At 42.2% G+C, this 26,198-nt stretch overlaps 1 protein-coding gene across 4 annotated transcripts in view; it reads right to left on the bottom strand.

Annotated features, from left to right (window-relative positions):
- The window catches only part of iqca1 (IQ motif containing with AAA domain 1), a 193,671-nt gene that overhangs the window by 18,732 nt on the left and 148,741 nt on the right, over positions 1 to 26,198 (bottom strand). For all 4 annotated transcript variants that reach the window (XM_060827500.1, XM_060827499.1, XM_060827502.1 and 1 more), the window contains 2 exons: positions 25,464 to 25,571; positions 20,384 to 20,583 (listed from right to left, as the gene is read on the bottom strand). In XM_060827500.1, the coding sequence (XP_060683483.1) occupies positions 20,384 to 20,583; positions 25,464 to 25,571 (308 nt within the window). The remainder of the gene's footprint in view (positions 1 to 20,383; positions 20,584 to 25,463; positions 25,572 to 26,198) is intronic.

Raw genomic sequence — 26,198 nt, 5'->3', positions numbered from 1 at the left:
TAAAATATTCACAGGTGAAGAAAGGTTGCTTTGGACAGTGTGTGGCTAGGAACTGGAGTATTTTTTTCCTGAAAAGATGGTGAATTTAAAATCAAACATGGCTTTGAAAATTAAATCAGATAAGCATTTAGTATGGAAACATTTGGAAGGCAATGGGAAAAAAAATAGTAGGACAAGCTATGTTATCTTTGCAGACAACTGGCATGGAATTAACAGTCTGAATGGCCTACTCCCATGTTGCAATCATTCTGTGATTTTAAGTACCTGCTATATTCCAGACCCTGATCCAAGTGGCCACTCTGTGGTGTCAGCAGGAGACCTGGAGTTAAAGTATGACAGCTAGCTGCTTTACAGGGCAATGTGATTCCCTGAATAGTATCAATAAGTGGGAACCCTGTCTGGTGCAACCAACTCAGTGTGAACCAGTGTTTACTTTCTGGGACGACTGCCCAATAACATTTAATAATCAAAAGCTGATGTTGAGAAGTTTGGCTTTTGACTTTGGCTTTGAATGAAGATCACTTTTCCCTTCGCAGTTAGAAAAGTTGACACACACAGAATCAGATCTTTGGACATAAATCAGATCTTTACTATTCTTAAATGCTCCACCCTACCAGGCCTTGTGTTGGTCATCCTTAAACCTAGAGTAGTCGAGCAATCATTCTATTCTACAATTGCCTTGCTGGGATCAGGTACAAACTCTGATGTAAATATGGGACCTCCCTGTAAATATCTATTATTTGAAAAACTAACATGTTTAACATTCTTTGACACTGCCCAGTAGAACATGAATTATGCACCTTTGTCTCCAGATAGCATGCTTCTTTATTGTGGTTAGGCTTTTACATAGAATTTGTGGCATGTGCCTCAAGAATGGAGGAGTTGATCTAATACAGTTTTCTACAGTTACTTCTGATCACTTTTAGAACAGTAATGACAGAGGCATACAAACAGACTGCTTGAATTTTTCCGTCAAAAATAATTGGAAAAGGGGAAGGAAAAGAACCTTTAGAATGCCTATTAAAAGCTGAGAGGCATGGGAAGATTGGAAGAAAACTTAGTTTGCCACATGCAGGGGATCTGAAAGTGAAGTTTCTATTTCCAGTAACCTGTGTAAAAAAAAAGCTATGAAAACATTCCTTTGCAATGAAGGAAAGGTGGTGACCTTCCACAATTCTTTTCCCGTTAAGTGATGTTATCTCTCATAAACCTTACTGTGTCCATTTATGGATAGGATTTCAGAAGAGCAAAGACAGATCGGAAGAACGACAAACAATCAAAAACCTTGAGGCTCCGTTGAATTCTACAAATCTGATTATACCATTTTCAACAAGCACTAAGTTTATAATTTATTATTCTGTTCTTGACATACTTCAAATTGACATTTTAAACCAAAACAAGTTATTAAAAAAAACTCCATTGTGATTTGAGTCTATTCTAATATTTTGGACTCACTGCTAACAATGCCACAGAAGTCCTTCTCATTCACAATCAGACTCTAACATGATGCTCACTTACAGATATTTAGTCATATATTTTACATAAAACCATTTGAATTGTTCAATTGAATTTCAAGCTTATAAAATTCTAAAAGTATTAGACAGAGGAAATGCAGAAAGGATATTTCCGCTGCTGTGAGATTTAGAACAACGGGACACAATTTCAGACTGTAAAAAAGCCATTTTAGACTAAGGTGAGGAGAAATTTCTTCGCTCAAAGGGTGGTGAATCTTTAAAATTCTCTATCTCAGAGGGTTGTGGAAGCTCAGTTGTTGGACACAATCTGCCAGGCCCAGAGGTGGTGACCTTACAGCCAGCAGAAAGATTATTTAAGATGGTACATCTGCCACCTTCCTGCTTCTGCTCCATTTTTGCGCCCCACCACAAATTAAGGCCACTTGGAGGTAAATTAATGAGCACTTCAGGTAGTCATCCTTCCTGGGCTGCCATCATTTCAGTTTGTTACAGTTATTAGTTGTTTTGTATATCGAGCCAAAAATATCCACCCTGCCACCCCCCCCATCCCCCCACCCCCACCCCCCGCCCCAACCCCCATATCAAGTCCAAGGATGTAGGCTTGGTCTTTCTCATGTAGCTTTTCCTGCGATGTTTTGGTGTCAGACCCAGTTCCGCTGACTTGGGCTCAGACATGGGCAGCATAATGTTATCCAGGCTGCATCCATCTTGGACTCTGAGGTCTTCTTATCATGAGACAGAGGGAGAAAACCTACAGTTTCTGCTGTTCTGAGGGACCTGGTATGTTTTACTCCTGCCTCGTTTGCGAGGTAACAGCTTTCAGGTGATCCACGTGTTTGTTCAGGACTCGATCACCTACCCAAACTGTGTAAGTCACATCAACCTTGCATCGTATCCATACAAGGCTATTTCCATGGTTCTGGCACCAAACTTCATCCCACAAATTAAATTGTCTCTTTTGCTTAGAGAAGGCCTGTGGCCTGCATTGACATTCCTGCTGCCATTCCATCCCCTCCCACTAAGTGTGGAAATATCAGTTTAAATTGGTTAGAATCTTCTCCCCATCAGCAACTCTGCTGGAACTATCCCTGTTGTTGCGTGTGGGGTGGTCCTATAATCGAACAGGGACTGGGACACCTTTGTATCAAGTGACACAGTAGACTGCTTCTTTAAGCCTGCCTTCAGCATTTGGGCTGCTCTTTCCACTAGACCACTGACTGGTGGATGGTATGGAGCTGTCCTTATGTGCTGAATGTCACTTGACTTAAGGGAATATTTTAATTCCCTGCTGGTAAATGACATCCGTGGCCAATACGTCCTGGAGCATTGTAAACAATGTTCACACCTTCTCAATTGTCATCCCTGAGTTTGCTGAACAAACTTTATGCATGTCCAACGGCTTTGAATGGGTGCCCAGGACCATTGATCCCATGAAAAGACTGACATAGTTGACAGGGTTTACCTGGCCGTTCCCATAAATGTGTGGGTGCTATTATGGCAATATTTGTCCTTGTGTGGGTGCTACTATGGCAATATTTGTCCTTGTTGGCACTCTGGGCACGGCTCCACGAATGCAACTATGTTGGCATCCTACTCTGGCCGCCAGACATAGCTTCCTGCAAGCATCTTCATCTTGAAACCCTTGGGTGATCCTGGTGGAGTTTGGTATTTAGTTCACCTATGACTGCTATTTAGCTTAACAAATGTTCACAAGATATGGCAGGAAAGCAAGCATGATTTGTCTTGAGTGACACAGCGCGCGAGCCCACGCCCAACACCACCGCTGCCCAAACCGCAAACCGTCCAATACCACCCACTGGCCCCACACCGCCCCCACACACCGCACCTCCCCCTCTGTCTCCCATCCTCCATAACCAGCGCCCCCGCCCAAAAATTCACCCCAACCTGCCCCCGTCCAACATTGATCCCTGTCCACCCCCTACCCATCCAGCACTGTCCCAGCCCCCTCATCAACGTCCAACACTGTCCCAGCCTCCTCACTCTGTCCAGCACTGCCCCAGCACCCTAATCCCCATCCAGCACTGTCCCGGCCCCCTCATCCCCCGTCCAGCACTGTCCCTACCCTGTCAGCCCTGTCCAACACTGCCCCTGCACCCTCATCCTCGTTCAGCACTGTCCCAGTCCCCTCATCCCCGTCCAACACTGCCCCCTGCCCCCTCATCCCCATCCAGCACTGACCCTGCCCCCTCATCCCCATCCGACACTGACCCTGCCCCTTCATCCCCATCCAGCACTGACCCTGCCCCCTCATCCCCATCCGACACTGACCCTGCCCCCTCATCTCCATCCAGCACTGCCCCAGCCCCCTCATCCCCGTCCAGCACTGCCGCTGCCCCTTCATCCCCTTCCAACACTGCCTCAGCCCTCTCATCCCCGTCCAGCTCTGCCCCTGCCTCCCATCCATATCCAGCACTGCCCCTGCCCCCTCATCCCAGTCCAGCACTGCCCATGGCCCCTCATCCCCATCCAACCCTTCCCCTGCCCCCTCATCCCCATCCAGCCCTTCCCCTGCCCCCCATCCCAGTCCAGCACAGTCCCCACCCCCTCATCCCCGTCCAGCACTGACCCTGCCCCCTCATCCCCGTCCAACACTGCCCCCAGCCCCCTCATCCCCGTCCAGCACTGCCCCAGCCCCCTCATCCCCGTCCAACACTGCTCCACACCCCCATCCCCGTCCAGCACTGACCCTGCCCCCTCATCCCCGTCCAACACTGCCCCCAGCCCCCTCATCCCCGTGTTAAGATCAGGTGTAATTACAGTAGCTACTGCTCAGACACCCACAGAAATAAATACTTCTCTATTCTGCCGGCAACAGTAAAAGACTACTGTTTTGTTTCAAACACATTGACTGATGCCTGTTTTAAAATTTAAAAAATGTGAATCTAATGTGTTAAATACTCACTAAGTATATCAGGAACTATATTCAATAGTGCAATAACATCCTTTGATCATATCAGCCATTGTTGTGGTCTCCAAATGCGAATTGCTAAATTGTCGAATTAGAGCCAGTTTAAGGATCAATTATAACTTGTGAATTTGAGATCATCAAGAATTGTGCTGAGATGACTACAAATTTTAAACAAAACTCTGATTACTGTATTAATCTCAATACGGAATCCCAATAATTCCATTTGATATGAGAGACTGGACACCGCACCAATACAAATGAATGAACATTTACACCTCAGGCACAGATATTAACAAAAATCCTGCCAAATTTTCTTCCCCTCGTTCCATTTCATTGGGATCTGACACCTCCAGTGAGGGATTCTAGCTATCTGTATAACAGCTATTAACTCCTTATGTTACAACTAGTGGGTCTCTTGATGCAGAGGTAGAGTGAGAGGTTTAGGTTCAAGTCTCACCTGCTCCAGAGATATATAATAACATCTCTGATCAGAATCATTCGGGAAAATAGGTTAATTTTTAAAAATATTACAATTACTGAAAAGACTAAATAAAAATAACTTTCAATTGCTGAGGCAGTATCAATCTTTGTATTTGTCAGCTTGGTTTATAAATGTTTTCTCTTGCAACAATTTAGGTGCTTCAACATTGTTAAAAAAAAGATATTACTCTAGCAAGAATTATGGTCATTACCTACAAAGAAACAATACAGACAGCCTATTGCAATATTTAGCAGAAATGGTGCGATGGTTTCTACCTTACTAATGAGAAAGTATGTTATTATAGTTATTAAGAACACTATTGATATTTGCCCTCTAAAATTGAAGATTAATTCAGTCCAGTTTGATTGAATACAAGGATACTGTACTCTATTTGCTGACTATGGAGTTTTCATGTGCTTATGGGCAAGGTCTCATCACGGTTGCAATTTCAAACATATCACATCTAACACAGGAATGTTAATAATACTGGCTATACCACTGTGAATTCTCCTATCCCCAGCCCAAACAGTCTGACCTCAGTAAGATCACAGCATAAGATACACATAAAAAGAAGTACAGAAAAAAAAACACAAGACAGAAATAAGTGCAATTGTGAAGATAACAATAATCTATCCTGCCAAGAAGTTATGAAACCTATAACATTAGATTAACTTCTGAAGTGAATTATGAGCTTTATAAATTGAAATTTGATTCTCTGTTAGTGTGGGGGAAATAAATGCCTAATATCTGTGTTCCATCCAGGAAAGTCTTTGACTGGATGGATGAGTGGATTTTCCTTGAACTGTTCACTTTTCAGATAGCTTTTTAAATTTGACTGATTTCACATAACGTAGGCATTTATTAGTACTAACTGTATTAATTAAGAGTTCACATATAAACAGATTAAAGGCCAGATAATCAATAACCATGTTATTAAGATAAAATGAATAAGGAGAAGAACTTATACCTGAAGGTCAACAGAGAGAGTTAAACTCCTTCATTTTAGAAGATTGAAAACATTTTATATTAATTTCCTGCACTATATGACTTTGACATTCTAACCTTTATGCATGGAATTTCTGTGGAGTTTGGGTCAAAAGGAAGTGTGCTTGGAGTCTATTCTTAACCATTTCCTCTTATGGAGGGTGAGATTAGTGGCAAAAAAACATGCCTGTTCACATCTTGGGATGGCGTCACAATTGACTTGCCAACAAGGCAAACGCAAACTGAAAAATTGAGTACCAAACTGTGAATCATATTTTAGTCAGAAAGTTGTATTGTTTATCTGCACCATGTACATTAATGGCATGAGCCACACAACACATTGTCTTGGGGAGAACGGTAGAACAGACGTTGACAATGTTCTCCAAAAGTATGCAGTGTTGACAAATTCTAATGTCAGTCAGAGCTTAAAGCAGATTTAATTGTAGTGTTCCCATTTTTAATCTTGCTGCTCCATCTAATGCTCTATCTTTTACAAGCAATGCTGAATGTTGTTTAGCAGCTAAAGGCATGGCTCTGATCACTACAACTGGACTGCATCATCAGTGCGATCAAACTACATGGGACAGCGATCTGATAGAGACTGATTCTAGTGAATTCCAGCTCAATCATACCTTTGTAAAAGTAGAAATGATTAATAAATGTTCATCAGTTTATGTACGATGTTTAATCCTTATCTGTCTGAGGCTCTACTTGTGATAATTGTGCTCTACTTATCCTACTTGTGATAATTGTGCATGAAAGGGAGTAGGTGTAGATGCAGTAAAGGACAAGCTACACAGAGGGAGGAGAGCATGGAACAGGGAGAAGAGAGAGTAGATCAGAGAGAAAAGGGCTCACTGCAGAAGGCCTATCGATGCTGTGGCTTCGGGAAGCATTTTCCTTCTCTCTGCCTAAATCAAGAGCATTGAATGCCTTTTGGGCACTTGTGCGAAGGAAGTGCTGATGGAACTCTGGCACCCCTTGCAACCAGACCTGCAATCTCAAAGACGGTGGCGCCAGAGGCTGTAATGATGACCATAACCCCCAACTTCTTTGGGCTGGGATCTTTTCAGACCTGGGTAGATGGCACATGTAGCATCTCCCAGTTCACCATCCACTGCAGCATCAGAGAGGTGAAAGGTTTTCTTTTTGCCAAGATAAGGGAGCTCATTGTGTTCTCCCTGAACAAATGAAAGCAGTGGTGTGTCCTTCCGTATATTACAGGGTGCTATCAACTGGACACACATCTAAATGCTGAAATCTACCACAATATAACAGTTCATATTTGATGAACATGCAGTTAGTGTATGATTATTCCACTGTACCTCAGGAATTCTACCAGCCAGTTTCCTGCTCCTTTAGTGTTTCAGCAACGTCAAACACAGAGATAGGTTGCTAAATGGGAACTATATAACAGGTGAGGTGATGGCCTAGTGATATTATTGCTGGACATAGAACATAGAACATAGAAGGATACAGCGCAGTACAGGCCCTTCGGCCCTCGATGTTGCGCCGACCGAATCCTACCTAACCTATACTAGCCCAATAACTTCCAAATGCCTATCCAATGCCCGCTTAAATGACCATAAAGAAGGAGAGTTCACCACTGATACGGGCAGGGCATTCCATGAACTCACAACCCGCTGTGTGAAGAATCTACCCCTAACATCTGTCCTAAACCTACCACCCCTTAATTTAAAGCTATGTCCCCTAGTAACACCTGACTCCATTAGCGGTAAAAGGTTCTTAGTATCTACCCTATCTAAACCCCTAATCATCTTATACACTTCTATCAGATCTCCCCTAAACCTTCTCTTCTCCAATGAGAACAGCCCCAAGTGCCTCAGCCTTTCCTCATAAGATTTTCCTACCATTCCAGGCAACATCCTGGTAAACCTCCTCTGCACTCATTCTAAAGCTTCCACATCCTTCCTATAGTATGGCGACCAAAACTGCACACAATACTCCAGATGAGGCCTCACCAGAGTCTTATACAACTGCAACATGACCTCAGGACTCCGGAACTCAATTCCTCTGCCAATAAAGCCCAGTACACCATATGCCTTCCTCACAGCACTATTTACCTGGGTGGCAACTTTCAGAGATCTGTGTACATGGACACCAAGATCCCTCTGCTCATCCACACTACCAAGTAGCCTACCATTAGCCCAGTAATCCATCATCTTGTTATTCCTACCAAAGTGAACGACTTCGCACTTAGCTACATTGAATTCCATTTGCCACATTTCCGCCCAGCTCTGCAACTTATCTATATCCCGCTGTAACCTACCACTTCCTTCCTCACTATCCACAACTCCACCGACTTTTGTGTCATCCGCAAACTTGCTTACCCAGCTTTCAAGTCCTTCCTCTAGATCATTTATAAAGATAACAAAAAGCAATGGTCCCAAAACAGATCCTTGTGGTACACCGCTAGTAACTGCGCTCCAAGATGAACATAATCCATCAACTACTACCCTCTGTCTCCTTCCAGCCAGCCAATTCCTAATCCAAACCTCTAATGTATCCTCAATGCCATACCTCCGTAGTTTTAGCATTAGCCTACCATGGGGAACCTTATCGAACGCCTTACTAAAATCCATATACACAACATCTACTGCTTTACCCTCGTCCACTTCCTTAGTCACCTTCTCAAAGAACTCAATAAGGTTTGTGAGGCACGACCTGCCCTTCACAAAACCATGCTGGCTATCCCTGATCACGTTATTCCTACCCAGATGTTCATAAATCTTATCCCTTACCATTCTCTCTAAGACTTTGCCCACCACTGAAGTCAGACTCACTGGCCTATAGTTACTAGGGCTATCCCTACTCCCTTTCTTGAACAATGGGACCACATTCGCTATCCTCCAGTCCTCTGGTACTATTCCCGTTGACAATGACGACATAAAAATCCAGGCCAATGGCTCTGCTATCTCCTCCCTAGCTTCCCATAGGATCCTGGGGTAAATGCCATCAGGCCCAGGAGACTTATCTATATTCATCCTTTCCAATATTCCCAAAACCTCTTCCCTGCATATTTCCAGGGCATCCATTCTAATTATTTGTGATTCCATATTCACATCAGCAACAGTGTCCTGTTCCTGAGTGAATACTGATGAAAAGTACTGATTTAATGTCTCTCCAATCTCCTCCGCCTCCACACACAACTTCCCACTACTATCCTTGACTGGACCGATACCTACCCTAGTCATCCTTTTATTCTTGACATACCTATAGAAAGCCTTTGGGTCTTCCCTAATCCTACCAGCTAAAGACTTTTCATGTCCCGTTCTCGCTTCTCTTAGCTCCCTCTTTAGCTCCTTCCTGGCTACCTTATAACTCTCAATCGCCCCTACTGAACCTTCACGCCTCATCTTTACATATGCCGCCTTCTTCCCTTTCACAAGGGACTCCAATTCCTTACTAAACCACGGCTGCCTCACAAGGCCCTTTACACCATGCCTGACTGGTACATACCTATCGAGGACACGCAGTAGCTGCTCCTTGAACAATCCCCACATCTCATTAGTGTTCTTCTCTTGAAGCCTGTTTTTCCAATCCACACATCCTAAGTCATGCCTCACTGCATCATAATTTCCCTGCCCCCAGCTATAACTCTTTGCCCTGCGGCGCACGATTATCCCTCTCCATCACTAAAGTAAAAGTCACCGAGTTGTGGTCACTGTCCCCGAAGTGCTCACCTACCTCCAAGTCTAACACCTGGCCTGGTTCATTACCTAGAACCAAATCCAATATAGCCTCCCCTCTTGTTGGTCTGTCGACATATTGTGTCAGGAAACCCTCCTGCACACATTGTACAAACACCGACCCATCTAATGAACTCGAGCTATAGCTCTCCCAGTCAATATCTGGGAAGTTAAAGTCCCCCATAACAACCACCCTGCTACCTTCACTCTTTTCCTGAATCATCCTCGCAATATTATCCTCTACTTCTCTAGGACTATTAGGAGGCCTGTAGAAAACACCTAACAGGGTGACCTCACCTTTCCTATTTCTAACCTCAGCCCAAACTACCTCAGATGGCAAGTCCTCTTCCATCGTCCATTCCACTGCTGTGATACTATCTTTGACAAGTAATGCCACACCTCCCCCTTTTTTACCCCCATGTCTGATCCTACTAAAACATTTGAACCCTGGAACGTGCAACAGCCATTCTTGTCCCTGTTCTACCCACGTCTCTGTAATGGCCACAACATCGAAGTCCCAGGTACCAACCCACGCTGCAAGTTCACCTACCTTATTCCTTATACTTCTGGCATTGAAGTATACACACTTCAATCCACCCTTCTGGTTACAGGCACCCTCCTTAGAGATCCTGGAGTGTTAATCCAAAATCCCAAGTAATGTTCTGGGAACGTTGGTTCAAATCCTATCACAGGATTTGATATCACAGGATGGTAGAATTTGACTTCAATAAAAATCTGGAACTCCGGGCCTAATAATGACTGTGAATCCATTGCTAATTGTTGAAAAAACCCCATCTAGTTCACTAATGCTCTTACGGGAAGGAAACTGCCTTCCATACCTGGTCTGGCCTTGAGAACCACAGCAATGTAGTTGACTCTTAACTGCCCCTGGGCAATAAAGGTTAGGCAATAAATGCTGGCCTAGCTGGTGATGTCCTCATCCAATGAAAGACTTGCAGTTTGAAATGTAGTCACTGCTAGAATATTAATGTTTAGCTCATGATTCAGCTTGGGAACTCAATCTCATGTGGCTTAGTACGTATGATGTGAGCAATTCTGGCATATGAAACAATCTCAAGCAAATCACTGGGGTGAGTATACAGCAGCCCTTCAGCTCTCACCAAAGTGGGTTCATGGTGTATCTTCCATAAAGTGGTCATCATGATAGCACAACCCATGTCACTATGGAGCTCAGGAGCAGGAAAAGGAGAGAATGTAGGAAAGTTATTAAGGAACAAAGGAGATTACAGAGACATGCATGAATTCTAGAGTTGTTATAATGGGGAACTTTAATCATCCGAATTAAAGGCTGTCACAGTAGTCATATAAAGGGCAGAGAGGAACCCAAGTTCCTAGAATATGTTCAGGAGAATTTTCTACAGCAGCATGTTGCCAGTTCGCTGACCATTGGTTCATGGAAATGAGGGTGGAAAAAGTAGAACAGTGTAGGTAGGGGACATTTCGGGACAGTGATCATTAAAGCATAAGGTTTGGATCGGTTATGGAAAAGGTACAGAGAATAACGCAGAGAAAGAAAAAGTAACTGGAATGAAATCTACTTCAATGGGCTCAGAATGGTCTTGGGCCTGAGAACTGCAATCAGTGATTGGTGTGAAAAACAGGAACTGACCAATGTGTTACATTTAAGAGGAAATTTGCTGATGCATATTCCAGGAGCAATCCTGCAAAGATGAATGATAGGACAAACAAATTTGTAACTTCCTGGAAGACAAGATACAGAAATTAAGATAAAGTAGAAAAAGCGTTAAAACAGATGTGATGTGGATAATACAACTGAGAACCAGGCTATTTATAGAAAGTACAGAGGAGCGTTGAATAAACAAGAGATACTGACATAAAAAGGTATTCCTGCAGTGTTCTTCTGGCATACAAAAAGCAAAAGGAGGAGTGGGTTCAAAAAGGAGCTAGATGAAGTGTATGCATGAAGTGGATGGAATGAAACCATAAGACCACAAGACATAGGAGTAGAAGTAAAGGTATTCGGCCCATTGAGTCCACTCTGCCATTTAATCATGGATGATCAGCATTTCAACTTCACTTATCCGCACTCTCCTCATAGCCCTTAATTCCGAATAACTGGTAGTATTAAATTGAGGTTTTTAAATTTGCTCTTATCAAGAAAGTAGCTTCTGCCCAGTTCATGGTTTGAAAGGGATGGAATTCAGACCTGTCTGTTTGGCTGTCTGTCCTTAAAAGTGATATAGCACCAAAACTAAATAAGACATATTCAAGGATACTGAAGGAAACTAATGAGGTGGGGGATGGGAACCAAATGAGGAGGTTAGTGGACAGTAAGGAAATTGTAACTAAAACCTGTAAGGAACTAGATACTGAAGTTAACGTGACTAAGGGAATAGTAGGCAAGGAGCAGATGATGAACGCAAAGGAACAGGTGGTCTGAGATACATTTGTTTTAATGCAAGAAGTGTAGTAGGTAAAGCAGATGAACTTAGGGTTTGGATTAGTACCTGAGAGTTTGATGTTATTGCTATCACTGAGACTTTGGTTGAGGGAAGGACATGACTGGCAACTAAATATCCCAGGATATAGTTGCTTCAGGCAGGATAGAGAGGGAGGTAAAAGAGGTGGAGGAGTTGCATTGCTGGTCAGAGAGGATATCACAGCTGTGCTGAAGGAGGACATTATGGGAGACTTGAGCAGTGAGGCAATATCGAGTTTTGAGAAGATTTGTAACCCAGGTTGAGGTTTTGGATGTAGGTTTGCTCGCTGAGCTGGAAGGTTCTTACCAGATGTTTCGTCACCCTGCTAGGTAACATCTTCAGTGGCCTCAGGCAAAGCACTGCTGAAAATTCCTGCTGTGTATTAATATGTTTGGATTTCTTTGGGTTGGTGATGTCATTTCCTGTGGTGAAGTCACTTCTTGTTCCTTTTCTCAGGGGGTGGTAGATGGGGTCTAACTAGATGTGTTTGTCGATAGAGTTCTGGTTGGAATGCCATGCTTCTAGGAATTCTCGTGCATGTCTTTGTTTGGCGTCCTAGGATGGGTGTGTTGTCCCAGTCGAAGTGGCGTTCTTCCTCATTCATATGATTAGATTCGATTAGATTAGATTCCTTACAGTGTGGAAGCAGGCTCTTTGGCCCAACAAGTCCACGCCAACCCGCCGAAGCGCAACCCACCCAGACCTACTCCCCTACATTTACCCCTTCACCTAACACTAGGGGCAATTGAGCCAATTCACCTAACCTGCATATTTTTGGACTGTGGGAGGAAACTGGAGCACTGGAGGAAACCCACGCAGAGACGGGGATAATGTGCAAACTCCACGCAGTGAGTCACCTGAGGCGGGAATTGAACCCGGGTCTCTGGCGCTGTGAGGCAGCAGTGCTAACCACTGTGCCACCGTGCTGCCCAATGTAAGGATACGAGTGAAAGAGGGTCATGTCTTTTTGTGGCGAGTTGGTGTTCATGTATCCTGGTGGCTAGTTTTCTGCCTTTTGTCCAATGTAGTTTTGTTCCAGTTCTTGCACTATATTTTGTAAATGACATTAGTTTTGCTTGTTGTCTGTATAGGGTCTTTCAAGTTCATTAGCTGCTGTTTTAGAATGGTGGTGGGTTTGTAGGCTACCATGATGCCAAGGGGTCTGAGTAGTCTGGCAGTCGTTTCTGAGATGTCTTTGATGTAGGGGAGAGTGGCTAGGGTTTCTGGACGTGCTTTGTCTGCTTGTTTGGGTTTGTTGCTGAGAAATCGGCGGATTGCGTTCATTGGGTACCCATTCTTTTTGAACACAGTCTGGCGATTTCTTACCAACAAACCCAAACAAGCAGACAAAACACGTCCAGAAACCCTAGCCACTCTCCCCTACATCAAAGTCTTCTCCGAAATGACTACCAGACTACTCAGACCCCTTGGCATCATGGTAGCTCACAAACTCACCAACACACTAAAACAGCAGCTAATGAACTTGAAAGACCCTATACAGACAACAAGCAACACTAATGTCATTTACAAAATGCCATGCAAGGACTGTAACAAACATTACATTGGACAAACATGCAGAAAACTAGCCACCAGGATACATGAACACCAACTAGCCACAAAAAGACATGACCATCTCTCACTAGTATCCTTACATATGGATTAGGAAGGACACCACTTCGACTGGGACAACATATCCATCTTAGGACAAGCCAAACAAAGACATGCACGAGAATTCCTAGAAGCATGGCATTCCAACTGGAACTCTATCAACAAACATATTGAGTTAGATCCCATCTACCACCCCCTGAGAAAAGGAACAAGAAGTGACTTCACCACAGGAAATAACATCACCACTGGAAATGACATCACCAACCCAAATAAACCCAAACATGTGAATACAAAGCAGGAATTTTCAGCATTGCTTTGCCTGAGGTCCACTGAAGATGTTACCTAGTAAGGTGACAAAACATCTTGAAATGAACCTTCCAGCTCAGCGAGCAAACCTCCATGTACGTGAGGCAATATGGTAGAAGTCAGAAATAGGAAGGCTGTGGTAACAATGTTGGGGCTGGACTACAGACCTCCCAACAACAAGTGTGAGATAGAGGTTCCGATAGGTAAACAGATTTTAGAAAGATGTAGGAGATGGTGGTGATAGGAGATTTTAATTTGCCCAACATTGATTGGGATTCACTTAGTGTTAGAGGTCTAGATGAAGCAGGGAGCATTCAGGAGGCTTTTATAGAGTATTATGTATATAACTGAAGAGTGTGGTACTGGAAAAGCACAGCTGGTTAGGCAGCATTTGAGGAGCAGGAGAGATGCGTTTCGAGCATAAGCTCTTCATCAGAAAGAACTGATGCTCGAAATGTCAATTCTCATGCTTTTCGGATGCTGCCTGACCAGCTGTGCTTTTCCAGCATCACACTCTTCGACTCTGATCTCCAGCGTCTGCAGTCCTCACTTTCTCCCAGTATGTAAATAGTCCAACTCGGGAAGAGGCCATATTGGACCTGGTGGGGAATGAGCCTGCCCTGGTAGTTGAGGTTTCAGTAGGGGATTACTTTGGGAATAGTGATCACAATTCCATAACTTTTAGAATACTCATGAACAAAGATGAGAGTGGTCCTAAAGGAAGATTCCTAACATGGGAGAAGGCCAATGATAACAAAATTCAGCAGGAACTGGGGAATGTGGATTGGGAGCAGCTGTTTGAAGGTAAATCCACATTCAATATGTGGGAGGCTTTTAAAGGGAGTGATGGACAGACATTTTCTGTGAAAATGAGGGATAGAAATGGCAAGATTAGAGAACCATGGATGACAGGTGAAATTATAAGACTAGCTAAGAGAAAAAAGGAAGCATACATAAGGTCTAGGTGACTGAAAGCAGAGGAAGCTTTGGAAGAATATCGGGAATGTAGGACCAATCTGAATCGAGGTATTAAGAGGACTAAAAAGATCATTAAATATCTTTAGCAAACAGGGTTAAGAAAAATCCCAAAGCCCTTTATTCATATATAAGGAGAAGGAGGGTAACGAGAGAAAGGGTTTGCCCACTCAAGGACAAAGGAGGAAAGTTATGCATGGATTCAGAGAAAATAGGTGAGATTCTTAATGAGTATTTTGCGTCAGTATTCACCGAGGAAAGGGACACGATGGATGTTGAGGTTAGGGATAGATGTTTGATTACTCCAGGTTAACTCGACACAAGAAGGAAGGAAGTTTTGGATATTCTAATAGGTATTAAGGTGGACAAGTCCTCAGGTCCGGATGGGATCTATCCAGGTTACTGAGGGAAGTGAGAGAGGAAATAGCTGGGGCTTTAACAGATATCTTTGCAGCATCCTTTAACATGGGTAAGGTCCCAGAGAATTGCTAATGTTGTCCCCTTGTTTAAGAAGGGTAGCAGGGATAATCCAGGTAATTATAGACCAGTGAGCCCAACATCAGTGGTAGGAAGCTGCTGGAGAAGTTACTGAGGGATAGAATCTATTTACATTTGGAAGAGGGAAGACATTATTTGAGGAAGTGACAAAGTTGACTGATGAGCGAAGGGCTGTAGATGTCATATACATGGATTTCAGTAAGGTGTTTGGTAAGGTCCCCTTGGTAGGCTGATGAAGAAAGTGAAGTTGCATGGGGTCCAGGGTGTACTAGCTAGATGAATAGAGAACTGGCTGGGCAGAAGGAGACAAAGAGTAGTAGAGGAAGGAAGTTTCTTAAAATGGAGAACTGTGACCAGTGGTGTTCCACAAGGAACCTGTTGTTTGTGATATACATAAGAGATCTGGAGGAAGATATAGGTGGCCTGATTGCAGATGACACTAAGGTTGGTGTAGTAGCAGATGCTGAAAGGTACTGTCAAAGAATGCAGTGGAATATAGATAGATTGGAGAATTGGGCAGGAAATAACAGATGGAATTCAACTGGACAAATGTGATGTGATGCATATGGAAGATACAAATCAAAAGCAAACTATACGGTAAATGAAAAAAAACCCAGGAAAATTGATGTAGAGGGAGATCTGGTTCATTGTATCCTGAAGATGGTAACACAAGTCGATAGAGGGGTCAAGAAGGCATATGGCATGCTTTCCTTCATCGGATGGGGCACTGAGTACAAGAGTTGGCTGGTCATGTTACAGTTGTACTAGACTTTGGTTTGGCCACATTTGAAATACTGTATACAGTTCTGATTGCCTCACTACCAAAAAGGATCTGTATGCTTTGGAAAGGGTGAAAGGAGGTTCAAAAGAATGTTGCCTGGTATGGAGGGCACTAGCTATGAAGAGAGGGTGAGTGGATTAGAATTATTTTCATTAGAAAGACAGAGGTTGACGGGGGACCTGATTGAGTTCTGTAAAATCATGAGAGGTATAGTCAGGGTGGATAGCAAGAGGCTTTTTCCTACAATGGGGGACTCAATTACTAGGGGTCATGAGTTCACGGTGAGAGGGGAAAAGTTTAAGGGAGATATGCGTGAAACGTGGGTGGTGAATGCCTGAAATGTGTTGCCAGCGAAGGTGCTGGAGACAGGCACAATAATGTCACTTAAGATGTATCTAGACTGATACATGAATGGGCAGGGAGCAGTGGAATACAGATCCTTAGAGAATAGGTGACAGGTTCAGATAGAGGATCTGGATCAGCACAGGCTTGGAGGGCTGAAGGGCCTATTCCTGTGCTGTAATTTTCTTTGTTCTTTTATTTTAAGTGACAATGGATGTTGCAAATACTCAGACCAAAATATGCCATTCTTTCTCAGACTCAGGATTAGTGCCAGAAGATTGGAGAATTGCAAAAGTGACAATCCTGTTCAAAACAAAAGCATAAACAAAAGACCAGCAACGACGGCTTCCTTGGTCCATGCCAAAATGCTTCATTAAATCTCCGTAGGCTTGCATATAACCACTTTGATAATGAATAAGGAGGCAATTGAGATAAAAAGGAAGGATTAGAATGAGCAGCATTAGTTATTGTAAAGTTAATAAGGCATCTGGACTAGATGAAATGCATCTGACTATACAGAAGGAAATAAGGCAGGAATTGTGGATGTATTGACCATAAGTTTTCAATCCACATAAATACAGGATGATGCAAGAAGATGGGAAAAGTGCTGTGGTACACATTTGTGTACAAGGATCAACTAGCAGTGTAGTGGTCGTGTCATTTCTCTGGGTCAGAAGGTCTGGATTGAGACCATCCAGACGGTCCTCCAGCGATTGGTTGGGATCTGAAATGTGCTTGAGAGAGTTGAGGGCAGATTCAGCTGTGACTTCTGAAAAAGGATTAAGTGAGCTTGGGAAATAAAATGTCTGAAGTGGTACAGGGAAACCTTAAGAATGCAACTGGATGAATTGCTCTTGCAGAAGAGCTGGGACAAACTCGAAGAACTGAAATTACCTACTTATGTGCTCTCACCATTCCATAATTCTCTGCAATATTTACACTTTGAATGAAATAAACTAGCTGTTGTAGAATGATGGAACACTGTCAAAGGGCAGAGTAGCCTACTCCTGTTCCTAGTTTCTCAGTCCATATGTGCATTTGGACACAGGGAAAGAATTTGGTTAATTTCTCCTATAGTTGGCACATCCATTCACTTCATAAATAAAAGAAACACCTGCAATTCAAACCACAAAGCACTTTGCAGCCAATAAAATAGTTCTGCACTATAGTCACTGTTATGTAGAAAATGAAGCAGCAGATCTCTCAAAAGCAATAACATAATATCAACTAGATATTCAATTTGTGATTTTACATTAAGGAATAGATGTATAACGGCACTACAGGTTAGGTTCAATGCTCTTATTTGAAACAGTACCACAGATCTCTTATATCCACATGAGAGGACAGCTACAGAGCGCTTTAGTTTGCTATCACATTCAAAAGAATGCCTCCAGCAGTGAGCATTCCTTCAGTATTGCACTGGAATGTCAACATTGATTTTTATCCTCAAGGCTGGAGTGGTACTTGAACTTAAAACCTTCTGACCCAAAGTGACACTTCTACCCACTGAGTCATAGCAGATACTCAAAGATAAATACTCAACAAGACCCACGCTTAGGTTCATTGATCTTTATGCAAACTGCTCCAGCTCCTTTATTCACAAAGGAGTCTGATGGATTCCAAGAAATAAGTGCCTCTGACTCTTCTGAGCTATTTCTTTTATAGTTTTAGTAAGACCTTTGTAAAATCTCCTGACTCAACACATTCTACATTTCTTCCAGAATCTTCTAATTCCAACGGTCAAAGAAATTCACAGCACTGCATCTCTCTGCAACATTTTAAGCATGTAGAGTTGGGGAAGTCAGGACCCTCCTCCTATTTACGACACTTGCTGCCATATTGTGGTAAATATTTTAAAGGTCCAGTGCCAGTGAGTGTTAGTGAGTGGATGAGAGTGTAGGCAAGTGGCTGAATGGATGAGTGGGTGAATGAGAGGAGAGCTAAGTAGGTGAGGTGCATTGATGGGTGAGGGTTGATAGGAGGGTCAGTGAGTGAGATAGGTAGGTAGATGAATGGGTGGGTGGGGTGGGTCGTTGAGTTTAGTCAGAGCAGTAGCTGAGTCAGGGGTTAGTGAAGTCAAATAGCAATTGGTTAAGGTCGGTATGGGACACATTGCATCAAGGGGCAGTCACGTCAGGGTGGAAAGAGTGGTGGTATATTTGGATCTGGTCAGAGGCTAAAAGAAAGCTAGCTAGAAATATAAAAACAGATAGCAAGATTTTCTACAGATACATTAAAGAGAAAAGAGATAAATTCATCATTAGTCCTGTAGAAAGTGAGTCTGGAGGATTAATGGAAAATAAGAAGGTGGCAGATGAATTGAATAGGTATTTTGCATAGTCTTCACTATAGATATTACAAGTAATATCACAAACAAGTTGTAAATCAGGAAATGAAAGGGAACATTGAACTCAGAAAGATTGAGATCTCCAGGGAAGTGTTACTAAACAACCTGTTGGAGCTGCAGCTGACAATTCATAGAATCCTTATAGTCCAGATAGAGACCATTTGGCCCATCAAGTCTTCATCAACACTCTGCCCAGACCCAGCCACTGACCCTATCCCCACATTTACCATTGCTAACCCACCTAACCTGAAAATCCCTGCACACTATGGGCGATTTTAGTGTGGCCAAACCATCTAATTTGCACACCTTTGGATTGCAGGAGGGAACCAGAGGACCCAATGGAACCCACATAAAAACACAAGGAGAATGTGCAAACTCCACATAGTCGCCTAGGGCTGGAATTGACATCAGGTCCCTGGTACTGTGAGGCAGCAGTGCTAACCACTGTGTCACCATGCACAAGTCCTTAATCCTGATGTATTTCATCCAAGGATCTTAAAATAAGTGAATTGTGATATGGATGCGGCATTGATTACACTTCTCTAAAATTTCCTAGATTGGTGAAAGTTATATCTCAAGTTATATCCCATTAGTGTTGAAGACTGCAAAATATAACTGTTTTCTTCAAAAAGGGAGGGAAATAAAACACAGGAAACTACAGGCCAGTTAGCTTAACATTTGTCATTGGTAAGATATTTAGAGCTTTTATTTAAAGACGTCATAAAGGGCACTTATAAAAGTTTAAGGTAATCAAGTAGAGTCAACAAGATTTTGTTAAAGGAAATTATGTTTAACCAATTTACCAGAGTTCTTTGAGTAAGTAATGTGCTGCAGATAAGGAGGAAGCAATGACTGTATGGAACTTGATTTTCATTAGGTACTTGTTAAATTGTCACAAAGCTTATTGACGTTGTTATTGATTAAACAATATAGGTGTAGGGATAACATAATGGACAGAAAATTGGCTGGCTGTAAGAAAAATGAAAAATAGGCACAAATGGGTTATTTTCTGGTTGGTAAGATGTAATAAATGGTGTGACACCAAGATTAGTGCTGGGACCTCAACTGCTGCTTCACAGTGCCAACGGCCCAAGCTTAATTCCAGGCTCAGGCGACTGTCTGTGTGGAGTTTGTACATTCTTCCTGTGCCCGTGTGGGCTTCCTCCGGGTGCTCTGGTTTCCTTCCAGAGTCCAAAGATGTGCAAATTAGGTGGATTGGCCATGTTAAATTGTCCTGTCGTGTCCAGGGGTTTACAGGCTAGTTGGATTAGCCATGGGAAATGTAGGGTTACAAGGATAGGGTGGAGAGGCTGGGTGGGGGGGGGGGGGCTGTATGGGCTCAATTGGCTGAATGGCCTGTTTCTACACTATCAGGATTCTATGAAAACCAACCATGCCGGAAAAATGCAGCGACACTGAAGTGTTTCAACATTTACCATCGTTTGTGCATCTAATATAATCTGATTGTCCTATCAGACAGTCTACCTTGAATACCATGTGGATCATCATTTTGAGACCAATCTTGCCCGGATATTTTCCTGCAGTGTTATGAGGTGACAAATTAAACAGGTTGGCTCCGGTTTCCGTACAGAGAGCGTGGACCAGCATTTTCTTTCCAACTCCAGATGGTCCTGCCAACAGCAAAGATTTCACCAATGGAGCTTTCTCATGGACAGCTTGAGAACCTGCAACAAGAATACAGGGAATCAATCTGGGACTCCCACAGGAATTTACTTGTGATACAAAACCAAATCCTGCTTTCTAAAAGGTAAAGGTCTGGTGAAAGCTGAAAAAGACTGTTATTTTACAGCATTGTTGGTGAGAATCTGTACTGTTGGCAGGTGAAATCTGGAACAAGAGACCATAATCTTGAAAGTGGAACTAAACTGAAATCAGAAGTGCACAGGAGCTTCTCACAAAAGATAATAGATGCCTTGACAATTCATAGTGTTTCAAGACTGGGGTTAATTGATATTTGATGAATTTATATAAGACTGCAACTATATCACAGATAAATAATAGATGCAGTTTGGTTGCCTTAGTATAGAAAGGATGATAAAGCCATGAAAATGAACTGTCGGCTCCCCAGGATGAAGTTAAGGATAGGAAACAAGTTATGAGGACAGGGTTGGTGTACCTTGTCCACTGTCTGGAAAGAAAAGAATGTTGATCAGAGATATAGGAGAGGTTTGACAACATTTGATAAACGAAATAACAAAAGGTTACCATGTACAGCCCCCTAGCTGATGAATTAGTACACCTCATATCCAACAGCACTTGGAGGAAGCACTGAGGTTGAAAAGTGAACAAAATGTACTCTGCGCGGGGACTTCAAAGTCTCCTCTATGTTGCATACACATACATGGAAGTGTAATTTTCACTCTGTTGTGGAGTCACGGGGCTTGATTGTGTATTGCTGTTTGATGGTTTTGGAAATATAATCGGTGATCTTGCATGCCATCCTTGGGCCTATTAACTTATTAATAGCTATATATGGGGAATGTGATGGCCATGGTGTGGGGTGGGGTGAGGGGGAAGGTTGCACAGTTAACATCCTTTACAGATCTTGTAAATCCATCTAAAGTGCTCCACCCTCTAAAAAATCATTCTTCCTTTAACCCACCCTGCAAAGCCTCTGGAACCCAGTCCAGGACCCCCACCACTGAGAAGTCAATTATCGGGCCTCCTTGGGAATGCCTGTAGTTCCAAAAATGGCCAGCTGACTTTACTGGTATTAATAGCGTGCCAGCCATCAGATTAGCTGACAACTCTTAAGGGAGGCCTTCCTCCTGACAGAGGGAAGAAGTCCCATCTTAAAGCAATTATTACTGCTACCAAATCAGGACAATGGGGGAGTTCTCTTCCCTGCAAGCCCCCAGCTCCTGAGTTTTTATTGTCTCTTAGAACCTGAAGGTCTTGATGTCCATCTTAGATTTTTGTCCACATTCCTATCTTCATCAAAAGATCCTGTCGGTTGATTAAAGTGTATCAGATGAACCCATGCTGAATTAACCTGTACAACAGTGCAGTATTGCAATGGAATTGCACAACTATTAAAATTTTGAACAGTGGTGGACTAAATCTGTATATAGTACACCAGATGCTGCAGCACTATTTATCAGGGATGCTTTGGGAGTTCACATGAGACTACTTCTTGAATCTCAGCTGAGATAGCAGTTCACAGGCTACAATTGGATTTGATGAGGAAAAGTAACTATTGTCAACACATTTAGATTTTGGGAGATAATGCAATTAGCTATGGCTGTGATGTCCTCGCACATGAAACAATGTTACATGGAGTGTTTTACATCGTCTTAATATTTCATGTAAGATTGTAATAATTGAGATCACATTTGATACGTTTTCTTATCTTTAGAAGTGTTCCATTGTTGGAAAGACTTAGCAACGGTCGGACTAAACATGAAGTAAAATGTCAGGCATCTCAGATATTTAATTGGCTTTTTAAATATAACAATCAATGAGCATGAGAACTCTGTCTTCTTCCATTTGAGATAGCTGGCATTCCCACTGGAAACAGCAGGAAGTTCGACTTTGAATTCTGAATGATTTAATAAATGGTCTTTTCCCAGGCCGCTCTGTCTCCCAAGGGACTCAACTGTGTTGCTACGTCGAAAATACAAGCTTCCTGTTCTCGTGGTAAACTGGTTTACCTTAGCAAATACTTATTGAATGCTCAGCAAACAACAGTCTCATTAAATAAAATGCTTTGTTAATAATGTGAGATTAAAACAGAACGAAATTCCCTTTCCTTAAAAATCTAAGATTATGTGGAGCGACAAACTATGTTTTGTGCTGGATGGAGTTGAACTCCTTTACTTTTGTTAGAGCTACCTTCCAGAGAAGCTGCTTTTTTTTTTCATCACACTCCTGCTTTCTGGCTTCAAATAGGTGGGCAGGCTTTCCTGAGTCAGGAATTAAGATGCTTACCACAGAATTCCTAGCCTCTGTTAACGCCATAGCAATTAAATGTGGATTCAGCTTAGCCAGCAGTCAGTGGTAACTGCCAGGACATTGATGCAGATGGTTTCGGCAATGCTGTTCAATGTTAAGGGGAGATGGTTGGGTTGTTTCTTATTGGGGATGCTATTTTTGGTTCATCTGCCAAGTGTTGATGTTGTCTATGTCTTGCTGCATGTGGGCATGGACTGTTTCAGCATCTAAGCCATACACTGTGCAATCATCAGCGATTTTATTAATTGTACTAATCAAATGCACTTCAGTTTTCCAATTCCATTGTTTATTCAAATTCTCTCTCCCTTCTACCACACTATTTATCATACTTTTTGGATTGCCTGATGTAATTTTTTTTCAAATTCGCCAATCAGCTTCTACTCCATAGAATGTTCCCTCCCCTAACATTTTATTTATTCTCTATTCATGTCCCTTTGATTATACTCATGACTTTCCTGCCTCAGAATGTTGGCTTATATTAACGGGGGGGTTGAGTTTAAGAGCCGTGAGGTTATGCTGCAGCTCCACAAAGCCCTGGTTAGACCACAATTGGAATATTATGTTCAGTTCTGGCCGTCTCAGTATTGGAAGGATGTGGAAGCTTAAGAGAAGGTGCAGAGGAGATTTACCAGGATGCTGCCTAGACTGGAGGGCATGTCTTATGAAGAAAGGTTGAGGAAGCTCGGGCTTTTCTCATTGCAGCAAAGAAGGATGAGAGGCGATTTGGTAGAGAATTACAAGATGATGAGAAGCATGGATAGAGAGGTTAGCCAGAGATTTTAGGATAAAGGGCCGGCACAACATCAAGGGCCAAAAGACCTCTACTGTGCTACGTTCTATGTTCTAAGCCCTTCACTATCCTGACTTGAAAACGTGTCAAAATCTTGAAATTCCCTTCCTAAGGGTATTGTGGGTCAGCCTACAGCACATGAATGGCAGCTGTTCAGGAAGTTAGCTCATCACCACCTTCTCAAGGGCAAATAGGGACAGGGAATAAATGCTGGCAAGCCATATCCCATTAGTGACTAAAATAAAATCTATCCACTATAGTTTACCCATTCAACTAGTCTATCAATATCTCTATAATTACATGGGGTAAACCCTCCTGCTTAATTTAAACCAGCAACACAGAAAAGATTTATCCTGTGCAACAATCTGTGAAAATTCAAGAGGCCAAGAACTATTTAAAGTAAACATTAACAACCTTATTTCTTAAAGTATAACAGGGAATAATTAACTCACAACTATTTACACCTCCTTTCTCTAACCTATCTTTACCTTCCCTTCTATAATACTAGTCTGACAAAACTCCCAATTAAGATTTGCAGGAAAATTCAAATTTAAAAACCAGCCAGTGGTCGAATCATCTCTTTATCTTTGTCAGTAGATTGGCTCTCCAGGTCAATCTTGAGGCTTTTTTTCTGTGCAAACTCCTTCTCTAGACAGGTACCTCTCAGGGTTCTGACTAGCAGTCTGCAGCTGTTGGTCTGATGGCAGTTCTCCTCCCAACTGTGCCATGGGTATTTGTGTCATCAATGCAACATAATGCTGTCTGTTGAGCATGCCCATCTACTACCGGCTAAACTGAAAGAATTTCTTTTCAATTTGCACCTGAATCACTCAATTTCCCAAGAAAATTGGAAGAAAAATTGATGTTCAAAAAGCTAACCCTGCTTTCATAGCTCACAGAATGATCCTGGCTGTATAAATATATCATCTTTTTGAGGCATTGAGAGAAAATAGGAAGATGGATTATTTTTTTAAATGGCGTATTGTTTCCTTTGCTTCAATGGGCAAGCCATAATGGTTGACTGTTCCTTAAATAATTAAGAACAGATGACAAATAGTGATCTGGACAATGAAAATGATACTCATACCCCCTGCTGCACCTTTAATGTAATTTAATACTGAGTGACTCTTAAAAGTGAAGGTTGACAATTTGACATGCATAAGAGGCTAGATTGCCGAATGTTGAACATATTAGTTAACACTGCTCTCCAGGGAGTTGGGATAGCCTGTAGTCCAAAAGGCACCTTCTGTGCCATAATGACTCTGTAACTCTATTTTATTTTGTTTTGTGCACAAGCATCTGACGACAGTCGTTCAGTTGGAAGCACTCTTGACTCTGAGTCAGAAAATTTCAGATTTAAGTCCCATTCTTGAATCTGAGCACAAACTTTAAGGCTAACATTCCATGTGCTACCAACGGAGTACTGCATTGTCAAAGTACCATATTTTAGATGAGACTGCCCTCTCAGGAGGGTATGAAATGGAACTATTTCAAAGAAGAGCAGGTGAGTTATTTATCTGTCACTGACTATCTACCACCTCTCCCAAAACAAATCAGCCATTTTCACATTGTTGTGTAGGAGAATGACTATTTACAAATTAGCTGCTGCATTTCCTCCACTAAAACAGTTACTACATCAGAGAAAGACTTAATTGGCAATAGAGCACTTCGAGAGGACCTGTGACTATGAAAGGTGTTGCAAAACCTTTTTCTCTTCCTTTTCAACAGATTAGAAACACAATGGAAGTTTTCTCCATTTAAAAATGGAGTATATTGTTCCAATTCTCGTGTCTAGGCTCTTACCCAATGGCAGAATCCCATAGAGTGAAATCAGCTGCCTCACATCTGAGAGGGAAGGCATTGGCTCGATATCAGTTTGCCGTAGTGTGGTTCCCAGATAGTTGTACTCACCTGTGTAAGAAAAGCAAAAGTAATCAAACATTAAAATCAAGCAAGTCAATCTTTATTTTTTCATTTTTATGAGGGTACTAATCTCCGCTTAATTTCTAGATTGACGGATTTGATGGTTTTGTTTCATAGTATAGTTGGACCTACATTAAAGTTTAGTTCAGATTGATGGAATAAACATCTCTTTCTCTGTTGGCTCATGTAATAACAGAGTTAAGTAACATTCTCAGGCAAACAGAAAGAACTTGATTGTGTCTAAAACATTGTGTTCCTTGAAGACAGCAACTTCAAGAGAGATTTATTCTGTATCAGATCAAGATAGACTTGAACTGAGAATTCTTGACTGGATAGAATTGAAATGGTTTTATTCTCTGACCACTCAAATACATCCTTTCAGTGGATTTGTTCCATCATTATAGAGATTGCTTTACATTGCTTTTAAACAATGATACATCTGACTTGGGCATGCTTGACAGGGCCTTGGAGAGGAAATTTCTCTTATACCTCAGTCAAACTGGGTTTTGAAATACATATTGCTGAAAATAATGATTTTTTAAAAAATGGACAAGTGCTCTGTACAGGTATTCATCACCTAAATGAATGTCAATTGTGTGTATAATACAGTAAACT

Source organism: Hemiscyllium ocellatum, chromosome 7, assembly GCF_020745735.1.
Source record: "Hemiscyllium ocellatum isolate sHemOce1 chromosome 7, sHemOce1.pat.X.cur, whole genome shotgun sequence".
NCBI lineage: Eukaryota > Metazoa > Chordata > Chondrichthyes > Orectolobiformes > Hemiscylliidae > Hemiscyllium > Hemiscyllium ocellatum.
This window is presented reverse-complemented; position numbering and strand designations above follow the sequence as displayed.